At 38.2% G+C, this 12281-nt stretch overlaps 1 protein-coding gene across 1 annotated transcript in view; it reads left to right on the top strand.

The window, feature by feature from the left end:
- Window positions 1-12281, top strand: part of FAM162A (family with sequence similarity 162 member A) — a 37241-nt gene that overhangs the window by 18247 nt on the left and 6713 nt on the right. The window contains exons 2-3 of the mRNA XM_079923410.1: window positions 8792-8914; window positions 11667-11775. Coding sequence (XP_079779536.1) covers window positions 8792-8914; window positions 11667-11775 — 232 coding nt within the window. The remainder of the gene's footprint in view (window positions 1-8791; window positions 8915-11666; window positions 11776-12281) is intronic.

Here is a 12281-nt window from a genome sequence, read left to right as displayed (position 1 = left end):
TGCTCCGTGGCATGTGGGATCTTCCCAGACCAGGGCTCGAACCCGTGTCCCCTGCATTAACAGGCAGATTCTCAACCACTGCGCCACCAGGGAAGCCCTATTATTGTTTTTATTTTCATTACTCTAGGAGGTGAATCCAAAAAGGTATTACTGCGATTTATGTCAAAGAGTGTTCTGCCTATGTTTTCTTCTAAGAGTTCTATAGTATCCAGTTTTACATTTAGGTCTTTAATCTATTTTGAGTTTATTTTTGTATATGGTGTTAGGGAATGTTCTAATTTCATTCTTTTACATGTAACTGTCCCAGCACCACTTATTGAAGAGACTGTCTTTTCTCCGTTGTATATTCTTGCCTTCTCTGTCATAGATTAATTGACCATAGGTGCATGGGTTTATTTCTGGGCTTTCTGTCCTGTTCCTTGATCTATATTTCTGTTTTTATGCCAGTACCATATTGTTTTAATTACTGTAACTTTGTAGTATAGTCTGAAGTCAAGGAACCTGATTCCTCCAGCTCCATTTTTCTTTCTTAAGATTGCTTTGGCTATTTGGGGTCTTTTGTGTTTCCATACAAATTAAAAATTTTTTTGTTCTAGTTCTGTGAAAAGTGACACTGGTCATTTGAAACAGATTGCACTGAATCTTTAGATTGCCTTGGATACGATAGACATTTTGACAACGTTGATTCTTCCAATCCAAGAACATGGTATATCTTTCCATCTGTTCGTGTCATCTTTGATTTTTTTCAAGGGTGCCTTATAATTTTTGGAGTATAGGTCTTTTGTCTCCTTAGGTAGGTTTATTCCTAGGTATTTTATTCTTTTTGATGCAGTGGTAAATGAGATTGTTTCCTTAATTTCTCTTTCATTGTTAGTCTATAGAAATGCAGCAGATTTATGCGTATTAATTTTGTATCCTGCAACTTTACCAAATTCATTGATGAGCTCTAGTAGTTTTCTGGTAGCATCTTTAGGATTTTCTGTGTATAGTATCTTATCATCTGCAAACAGTGACAATTTTATTTCTTCCTTCCAATTTGGATTCCTTTTATTTCTTTTTCTTCTCTGATTGCTGTGGCTAGGACTTCCAAGACTATGTTGAATAAAAGTGGCTAGAGTGGACATCCTTGCCTTGTTCCTGATCTTAGAGGGAATGCCTGCAGCTTTTCATTGTTGGGTATGATGTTTGCTGTGGGTTTGTCATATATGGCCTTTATTATGTTGAGGTAGGTTCCCTCTATCCCCACTTTCTGGAGAGTTTTTATCGTAAACTGGTGTTGAATTTTGTTGAAAGCTTTTTCTGCATCTATAGAGATGATCATATGGTTTTTATTCTTCGGTTTGTTAATGTCGTGTATCACACTGGTTGATTTGTGGATATTGAAAAATGCTTGCATCCCAGGGATAAATCCCATTTGAACATGGCATATGATCCTTTTAATGTATTGTTGGATTTGGTTTGATGGTATTTTGTTGAGGATTTTTGCATGTATGTTCATCAGGGATATTGGCCTGTAATTTTCTTTTTTGTGTGATATCTTTGTCTGTTTTTGGTATCAGGGTGATGGTGGCCTTATAGAATGAGTTTGGGAGTGTTCCTGCCTCTGCAATTTTTTGGAACAGTTTCAGAAGAATAGGTGTTAACTCTTCTCTAAATGTTTGATAGAATTCGCCTGTGAAGCCATCTGGTCCTGGACTTTTCGTTTGTTGGAATTTTTAAATCACAGTTTCAATTTCAGTACTTGTGATTGGTCTGTTCATATTTTCTATTTCTTCCTGGTTTAGTCTTAGGAGACTGTACTTTCTAAGAATTTGTCCATTTCTTCTAGGTTGTCCATTTTATTGGCATATAGTTGCTTGTAGTAGTCTCTTATGATCCTTTGTATTTCTGTGGATTCAGTAGTAACTTCTCCTTTTTCATTTCTAATTTTATTAATTTGAGCCCTCTCCTTTTTTTTCTTGGTGAGTCTGGCTAAAGGTTTATCAATTTTGTTTATCTTTTCAAAGAATCAGCTTTTAGTTTCATTGATCTTTGCTATTGTTTTTTTGATTCTATTTCATTTGTTTCTGCTCTGATCTTAATGATTTCTTTCTGTCTACTAACTTTGGGCTTTGTTTGGTCTTCTTTCTGTAGTTGCTCTACGTGTAAGTTTAGGCTGTTTATTTGAGATCTTTCTTGTTTCCTAAGGAAAGCTTATATTGCTATAAACTTCCCTCTTAGAACTGCTTTTGCTGAATCCCATAGGTTTTGAATTGTTGTGTTTTCATTTTCATTTGTCTCTAGGTATTTTTTGATTTCCTCTTTGATTTCTTCAGTGATCCATTAGTTGTTTAGTAGCATATTGTTTAACCTTCATGTGTTTGTGTTTTTTTGCAGTTTTTTTCTTGTAGTTGATTTCTAGTCTCATAGTGTTGTGGTTGGAAAAGATGCTTGATATGATTTCAGTTTTCTTAAATTTACTGAGGCTTGCATTGTGGCCCAACATGTGATCTATCCTGGAGAATGTTTCATGTCCACTTGAGAAGAGTGTGTATTCTGCTGGCTTCAGATGGAATGCTCTATATGTAACAAGTAATTCCATTTGGTCTAATGTGTCATTTAAGATCTGTTTCCTTATTGATTTTCTGTCTGGATGATCTGTCCAGTGATGTAAGTGGGGTGTTAAAGTCCCTTACTGTTATTGTGTTACTGTTGATTTCTCCTTTTATATCTGTTAATATTCACCTTGTATATTAAGGTACTTCTATGTTGTGTGCGTATATATTTACAATTGTTATATCTTCTTCTTGGATTGATCCCTTGATTATTATATAGTGTCCTTCTTTGTCTCTTGTAACAGTCTTTATTTTAAAGTCTATTCTGTCTGATATGAATATTGCTACTCCAGCTTTCTTTTGATTTGCATGGAATACCTTTTTCCATCCCCTCACTTTCAGTATATATGTGTCCCTAGATCTGAAGTGGTCTCTTGTAGACAGCATATATACAGGTCTTGTTTTTGTATCCATTCAGCCAGTCTATGTCTTTTGTTTGGATCATTTAATTTGTTTACATTTAAGATAATTGTCAATATATATGTTCTTATTGCCATTTTGTAAATTGTTTTGGGTTTGTTTTTGTAGGTGTTTTCTCTTCCCTTTCTCTTTTGTTCTGTTCTCTAGTGATTTGATGACTAATGTTAGTGTTGTGTTTGGATTCCTTTTCTTTTTTGTCTGTATCTATTGTAGATTTTCAGTTTGCAGTTACCATGAGGTTTTGATGTAGCAGTCTCTCTCTCTCTCCCTCTGCCCTCCTCTATCTCTCTCTCTATATATATACATATATATATATATATATATATACATATATATACACACACACACACACACACACACACACACACACACACCCATATATATATATATATATATGATTGTTTTAAGTTGCTGGTCTCTGAATTTCAAATGCATTTCCAATATCCTGCATTTTTTGTACTCTCCTCTTCTATCAATTGTTGGGTTTTGTTTTTGTTTTTTGCGGTATGCGGGCCTCTCACTGCTGTGGCCTCTCCTGTTGCGGAGCACAGGCTCCGGACGCGCAGGCTCAGCGGCCATGGCTCACGGGCCCAGCCGCTCCGCGGCATGTGGGATCTTCCCAGACTGGGGCAAGAACCCGTGTCCCCTGCATCAGCAGGCAGACTCTCAACCACTGAGCCACCAGGGAAGCCCCGATTGTTGGTTTTGATATCATATTTGTGTGTGGATGATTTCTTACCTTTACTGTATGTTTGCCTCTACTGGTGAGGTTTCCCATTGGTAATTTTCTTGCTACTAGATGTGGGCTTTTCTGCGGAGAAGTTCCTTTAGCATTTGTCATAAAGCTGGTCTGTTGGTGCTGAATTCTTTTAGATTTTGCTTGTCTGTAAAGCTTTTGATTTCTCCATCAAATCTGAATGAGAGCCTTGATAGGTAGATTATTCTTGGTTGTAGGTTTTTTCCCTTTCGTCACCTTAAATATATCATCACTCCCTTCTGGCCTGCAGAGTTTCTGCTGAAAAATCAGTTGATAACCTTACAGGAGTTCCCTTGTATATTATTTGTTGCCTTTCCCTCGTTGCTTTTAATATTTTCTCTTTGTCTTTAATTTTTGTCAGTTTGCTTACTATGTTTCTCAGCATGTTTCTCCTTGGGTTTAATCCTGTATGGGATTCTCTGCACTTACTGGACTTCGATGACTGTTTCCTTTCCCATGTTAGGGAATTTTTCAGCTATTATCTCTTCAAATATTTTCTCAGGCCCTTTCTCTCTTCTTCTTGGACTCCTATAATGCAAATGTTGGTGCGTTAAATGTTGTCCCAGAGGTCTCTTAAACTGTCCTCATTTCTTTTCATTGTTTTTTTCTTTATTCTGTTCTGCAGCAGTGATTTCCACATTTCTGTCTTCCAGCTCACTTATCCGTTCTTCTGCCTCATTTATTCTGCTATTGATTTCTTTTAGTGTATTTTTCATTTCAGTTATTGTATTGTTCATCTCTGTTTGTTCTTTGTATCTTCTAACTCTTTGTCAAACATCTCTTATATCTTCTCAGTCTGTGCTCCATTCTTTTTCTGAGATCTTGGATCATCTTTGATATTACTACCCTGAATTCTTTTTCTGGAAGGTTGCCTATCTCCACTTAATTTCATTGTTTTTCTGGGGTTTTATCTTGTTCCTTCATCTGGAATATACTCCTTTCTTGTCTCATTTTATCTAACTTTCTGTGATTGCGGTTTCCACAGGCTGCAGGGTTGTACTTCCTCTTGCTGCTGGTGTCTGCCCCTGGTGGGTGAGGCTGGTCTAAGAGGCTTGTGCAGGCTTTCTGGTGGGAGGGACTGATGCCTGCCTACTGGTGGGTGGAGCTGAGTCTTATCCCTTGTTGGGCAGGCCTGTGTCAGGAGGTGTGTTTAGAGGTGGCCATGGGCTCAGGAAGATTTTAGGCAGCCTGTCTACCAATGGTTGGGGCTGTGTTCTCACCCTGTTAGTTGTTTGGCCCAAGGCATCCCAGCACTTGCACCTACCGACTGTTGGGTTGGGCCAGGTTTGTTGTCTAAATGGTGACCTCCAGGAGAGCTCACACTAATGAGTACTCCCTGGTATCTCTGCCACCAGTGTCCTTATCCCCACAGTAAGCCACAGCTGCCCCCCACCTCCACAGGAGACCCTCTAAGACCAGCAGGTAGGTCTGGACCAGGCTCCTATGAAGTTACTGCCTTTTCCTGGGTCCTGGTGTGCACGAGACCTGTGTGCATCCTCTAAGAGTGGCATTTCTGTTTCCACCAGTCCTGTGGAGTTCCTGCGATCAAGCCCTGCTGGCCTTCAAAGCCAAATGCTCTAGGGGCTCCTCCTTCCGATGCCAGATCCCCAGGCTGGGGAGCCTGGCCCAGGGCTCAGAACTGTCACTCCTGAGGGAGAACCTCTGCGTTATAATTATTTTCCAGTTTGTGGGTAACCCACCCAGTGGGTATTGGATATGATTGTATTGCAGATGCATTCCTCCTACCATCTTGTGGAGCTTCTTCTTTGTCTTTGGATGTAGAATATCTTTTTTGGTAGTTTCCAGTCTTTTTCGTTGATGGTTGTTCAGCATTTATTTGTGATTTTAGTGTTTTTGTGAGAGGAGGTAAGCTCAATTCCTACTCTGCCGCCATGTCTCCAATCCTCCTTTACTTTCAAACTGAGAGTTGTGGTGGATGAGCTTTTTGCCTTCCCCAGATGGTTGAAGCTTACAATTTTTGTTTTTGGAAACCCTACCGCCTCCTCATTTCTATTATTATTTTTGCAAGAAAGGTATAAAGAGAGTTGGAGTGGAGGTGAGATTTGTGATTGAGAAAGCCCTGGACTCCCTTCTCCATCTTTCACCTCTTTCTCTCTGATTGGTTCCCGTCCAGCAGCAGATTGAAGCAGGAAATGATTCTGAATTTTACACTTTAAAAGGATGAATTTTTGATGTGGAATTATGTATCAATAAGTGTTGTTTTAAACATCTTTAGACATGTATAAACATATGCCTATGAGAAGTCCACAGTGATATCTTTTAGATTGCTATGTTTAAAAGTTTTCTTAACAGCAAGAGAAAAAAAAAGCAAGGGAATTATGTTTCTCACCAACTATGGGAGGTCCAGTGCTATAATCACATTTTACTCTTCGTTGCTCTCTTGCATCTCCTTATTGCTTCAAACTCTGAAGGTACAATGACACTCAATTAGGAGTTTGGAATTTCAAACGTACACACTGTCCACTAACAAATAGATTTTAAAAACTGCTTGAATTCTTCTGTGATTTTTTTTTTTTTTTTTGCGGTACGCGGGCCTCTCACTGTTGTGGCCTCTCCTGTTGCGGAGCACAGGCTCCGGATGCGCAGGCTCAGCGGCCATGGCTTACAGGCCCAGCCGCTCCGCGGCATGTGGGATCTTCCCGGACCGGGGCACGAACCCGCGTCCCCTGCATCGGCAGGCGGACTCTCAACCACTGTGCCACCAGGGAAGCCTTCCTGTGATGTTTTAAGCACAAAGCTGTGAGGGCACACTCTTGTCGCATTAAAGGCAAGTCTTGGGCATGTTTTTCTTTGTCACCCAGAGCATCATGGAGGGTCAGGACCCTGGTCAGATTTATCATTGGTGCCTTTCCAGCTTTCTTTTCTGTTTCATTCTACTGCAGTGCCCCCTTTCTTCCATGTCCTAGGACCCTAGGGCTCTTTTGTGATCTTCTGACTGAATCCTATACCAGTCCTGCTCTCTCTTATACCACGACACCCCCATACTTAGAATTATCCCGTTTTACCCTCATCAGAACTGTTTATGGCTGTCTCTGCTTTGAATTCTGATTAATTATTGACATTAAAAATGTTCATGCTAACGCTGAAGGTGAAAATTTCTAAGTTCTTAAGCATGCATTCGTTTTAAGAAGGAATGTGTTTCTTAGGTTTGTTCACTGAAAAGGTCTGGAAACAGTGACAAACTCAGTAACAATGAACCTCCCTCAGGCATCTCTAAGAACATTTTCTACTTAAAGGAACCAGAGCACTTTGGAGGAATGTCTGATTCCAAATCTGGGGCAGGAAGCATTTAAAATGAGTACAGAACATGTTAAAAAGTAAGGCAGCTATAAATGATTACTGGGTGCATGTTGAAAGGACCCAGGAGCCAATTAGAAAGGTCCCCAGTGACTAAAGATAGGAACATCTGGGCATTAAAAAGAAAAATAACTGGAATGGACTGGAGCACATCACATGTGTTAAATGCAAGAGTTCCTTATGTTACTTATAAACAAAAGGTTACCTGTGGAGGTTGCAAGGAAACCAATTCATTGATTTGAAAACTGGCAAATAAAGGGAAAGAATCAAGCATTTATTCTACATTTCTTATATGACTTTTACCTCAGGATAACCAAATAAGTAAAATAGAAAAAAATACTACCATCTTGCAACCCCTAATGAAACAGTCACCAATGTCTGCATAAAACATTAGATGAAAGGTGATGGAGAACTTTATAAGGATGAGTCACACTGATAGTATCTACTGCTCAATCTTAATATCACAAAAAGACAAAATCGATGTATACCTTAGGATGTCATACGGTAGGGTGTACACAGTACCGCCTATGACATTTTCTTGCTAAAAATTCTAACCTGAATCTGATGAAACCTCAAAAATCTGTTTACAAGAAATAGGGGAATTAGAAGAATATGTTAAATAACACCATGGGGAGGCAATCAGCAAAACCTAAAGCGAGGGAAATTCGAACTAATGATCTAGTTTCTTCAACAAATAAATGACAAGAAAAAAAGGAGGGAGAGACCTATACGGCATGCATCAACCGTATTCAGTGTGTGCACCTATTTAGAATAAATCCACTGTAAAAAAAATTGTGAGTCCGTTGGAGAATTGAATCATAATGTCATTTGATCATAATGTGCTGATATCAAAGGAATATTTTTTAGTTATGTTAATGGTATTCTGGATATGATTTTGAAGTTATTATTGTTTTGAGATAAGTACTGAAGTGTTTATCGATGAACTAATAGGTTGTTGGGGATTTGCTTTAAAATAATCCGGTTGGTGGGAGGGAGTGGGTGGGATTCAGACGACACAATATTGGCCATGTATTGATAATTGCTGAAACTGGGTGGTGAATACATAGTGATTTGTAATACTATTCTCTATAGGTGCTTAGAGTTTAGACTTTAAAAATTAACTGCATACATATACTGTATATGATAACATAGTTTTATACATTTGTATGTATATAAATATATATATAGTTTTTAAATTATACATAAATTGTGACTGTATCTAAAGTTGATTTCTAATTGGAGAATTATGTCTTGGAAGGAACAAGGCTTTCTAAAGAGCCCCTTGCTGGCCATTGCAGCCCCCTACCCAGAGTTTATCAGAACAGTATTGGCAACTTGGCATCTTGTTTTAGCACTTCTGGGAGGTTGCTGATCTTTACCTCAATGGCCAAGGGTCATAATCCATAATATTCCCACCAGAATCATTATTGTTATGATAAGACACGTGAGAAGTGCTTTTATAAAACTTACAGCTGATAAAATGTTTATGTTGTAAATTCGTAATTTCCTAGTCAGCAAAACGTGCATATTTTAAGGTAGCACTAAGCATAGCACCTTAAATATAGTACATGTATCTTACATATAGAGTAGGATATTCATTTTTAAGTGAGTTAATCTTTATAAATGAAATTGTGTCTTGCAGGTATTTCTCATTTTGAGACATCGATTTCCTTTCTCTGAAACATTTTTCTCTCTTTTCTAGGAAGTTATTTTAGGTTCTGTGAAAGAGATGCTGTCTCATCTTTAAGGCCTACCAGAAACTCTGATTTGAAGAGAATAAATGGATTTTGCAACAAACCCCAGGAAAGTCCAAAGCCTCCAACCCGTAAGTTTTTATTAGTCTTTCCAGTTATGGACTAGGCAGCTCCCAAAGACTAGAATAACTTGGAATCAAAAGAACTTAGGGGCTTCCCTCGTGGCACAGTGGTTAAGAATCCACCTGCCAATGCAGGGGACACAGGTTCGAGCCCTGGTCTGGGAAGATCCCACATGCTGCAGAGCAACTAAGCCCGTGCGCCACAACTGCTGAAGCCCGCGTGCCTAGAGCCTGTGCTCCACAACAAGAGAACCCACCGCAATAAGAAGCCCGTGCACCGCAACGAAGAGTAGCCCCCACTCGCCACAACTACAGAAAGCCCTCTCACAGAAATGAAGACCCAACACAGCCAAAAATAAATAAATAAATTTATTAAAGAAAAGAAAAAAAGAACCTAAAAGAGAGGTGGTCACAGGGGTCCCTATATCATACCCTATCATGTAGTTCAGGCCTCCCAAATTGTGCTTATATTAGCTGTGCTTACATGTGGCAGTGATTTCTTCATTTTTCTTGTTTGTCATTTTCATCTCTTGCCTCAGGGATTTGACTGGAGCTTTTTATAGGACTATAGATGCACCAAAGTAAATAGTGGTCTAGAAATCATCTTTTAAGGAACCTCAAAGATGAACCAAATCAAAAAATGATGTTTTGGGTAAAATATAATTAGGGCTACGCACTGGCTTGTACATTGACTTTAGCCATGTTTAGTCCTATCCCTAACTCCAAACCCTGTCATTGTCACCACTGTGGAAGAAGGAGCATAATATATAAACTGTAGGGTCCCAGGAACTATTTGCTTGTTGCTTCTTCATGGCAGTGCACTAGGGCTAGGCAGGTATTGGTGAGTGGAAAAGAATTATTCTCAAAGAATATTTATCAAGAGCTTCAGAATGTTTATACCCTTTGACTTGGTATTTCACTTCTGGAAATCTATCCTAAGGAATAATCCCTATATGTGGAAAAAGCTTTGAATGTAAAGATGTTCCTATTTATATATATATATATATATATATATATGGAAAATGAGAAATTAGTCTAAATGTTAAGTAATCTGGGAATGATTAATTATATATGTTAGATCTACTTGATGAGGTTTTGCAGCTGTTGGAAATAGGGCTTATAAATACTGCATACTGGCATGGAGAGTGTTTGTCATCATGTTAATGAACAAAGCAGGATACAAAATTTTATATTGTGCGTAAGCACAAGCATGGTACATATAGAAATTACATATATATACATATGTATGGGGATAAGACTTAGGAAACACACCAAAATAAAAATATAGTGATCATGCTATGACAGGAGAATTAGGGGTGGTTTTTAAATTTTTCTTTTTTCACATCTATACTTTCTGAATTGTCTTTAATGAGTATATAGTACATAAAATGGAAAAAAATTTTAAAAAACTCTAGAGAAAGTTGTGCCAAGCACTGGAATGGTTAAAAGATAAAATCACAGCAGTTCTGTTTCTGTACTTCTAAACCTCTTTTCTTGACTTTGGTTCTTTATGGATGTTTTTCCAAGTGACCTTCCTGTTCCTTTTGCTGTTGCCTTCTGGTTAAGTGAAAGGTGCAGCTTAAGCAAAGGTGATGTGTATGTAGTCAAGGAGATGGTCTGTCTGCAAGAGAGATGTAGGCATTATATGGAAGTTGGATGAGATTATCTCCAAGGTCCTTTCTAACCCTGACATTCTGTGATTCCCTAGCTTTTTCTGCTCCTTGCCTTCAGTGACTTCCCCTTCCTTTGAAAGGCTCTCTTATAGTCTATGGTTCTACCTTTCTTGTTCATTTTCATCTTTGGCTGCTCTGTTTTCCTCTGCTGCCTCTTTCCTGTCTCCTTTCTGGGTCATGCCCCAAGGCTCAGCCCCTGGTCTTCTGTGTTTCTCTGTCATCCTCACTGGTTCTCCCTTTGCACTAGTGGTTATCTCCACTCCCAACTTATTAATGAAACCTACTCAGATGGCATGAATTTAGAGTCAGTAGATCTAAAATGGCATTCATGCTTTTTCCTCTCCTGACTGGTTCTTTTCACAATCTCCTTATTTTGGTTAACAATACTGTTATTGTCTTACTCATCCAAGTTTTAGGTTCTTCATGAATCCTTCTTTGTCTTCATCTCCAAATTCTTTCAGTCATCATCATATTGACTTTGTTGTCTCTCTTCCTGCTGTTATAACTCTAGTTCTGACTATATCACCTCACCCTTGTATTGTACTACCTTGTATTATAATCTTCTGTTTGGACTTGTTGCCCACTCTGTCCTATCCTTTTGCTTTCCATCCATTATGCAGATTAAATTTTCTAGAATGTTAACTTCTTCCTTGCTTCAAAATGTACAGTAGTTCTTGAATCAGGTCTAAAAAGCTTAGCCTGCCATTCAAGTTCTTTTATAATCTGATTTTACCTACAAACTTTTTTTTTAATTCTACTGAAGTCAAACAGGCTCCTCACTGTTCTTTTTTTAGTTCATCCTTCTCACCTTTATAACTTTGTTCATGGTGTTCTTTCAGCTTTCAATGGCTATGGCTTATATTGGGAAATAATGCTTTTATTTTACTTCAGTCCTCACAGAATTTTTGAATCTCATTTAAGAAATGAGCAACCTAAGAAATTCCATCCAAACAAAGCTCTAATTAGCTTGAGATTTCTCAATGATTCTGTTTAGCAAATAGCTAAAAAGCACAAATAGCATTTTAATGTTGCTAAATTTGAGAGTCAGTCTCATATAAGTAAGATATCTTCTCTTGTTTTCCTCATAGACACTTACAGCCACAGAGTGCCATTGCATAAGCCTACGGATTGGGAGAAGAAGATCCTAATATGGTCAGGTCGCTTCAAAAAGGAAGATGAAATCCCAGAGACTGTCTCGTGAGTGCTGAATTTAGGGTTGTAAGCAGCTTTTATTTTTCAGTAGTCTATTTTAAAGGAAAAGCAGTTCCTCTGAGTCTGACTACTTAAAACCTTTCAACCAAATTTTAAAACAGTTTCCACTTCTCTAAATGTTTCCTCTTTGGCAAGTACCTGGAATAATAACAGTGCTGGAAAATCTATGTGTTATCATTGATACCTTATGTAGTGACTAGTGAAGAGCTGTTAGATACTCTGAAGTCAGCTGATTTGATATCCTCTCCTAGCTACAGAAAGTGACTAAATTAGTTTTTCTTTCTTACATTTCATTGTTAGTGTATAGAAATGCAACAGCTTTCTGCATAGTAATTTTGTATCCTGCAACTTTACTGAGTTCACTGATGAGCTCTAGTAGTTTTCTGGTGGCATCTTTAGGATTTTCTATGTATAGTTATCATGTCATCTGCAAACAGTGACAGTTTTACTTCTTCCTTTCCAATTTGGATTCCTCTTATTTCTTTTTCTTC

Source organism: Stenella coeruleoalba (assembly GCF_951394435.1).
Source record: "Stenella coeruleoalba genome assembly, chromosome: 5".
NCBI lineage: Eukaryota > Metazoa > Chordata > Mammalia > Artiodactyla > Delphinidae > Stenella > Stenella coeruleoalba.
The sequence above is the reverse complement of the archived record's forward strand: the minus strand, read 5'-3'. Positions and strand labels throughout refer to the sequence as shown.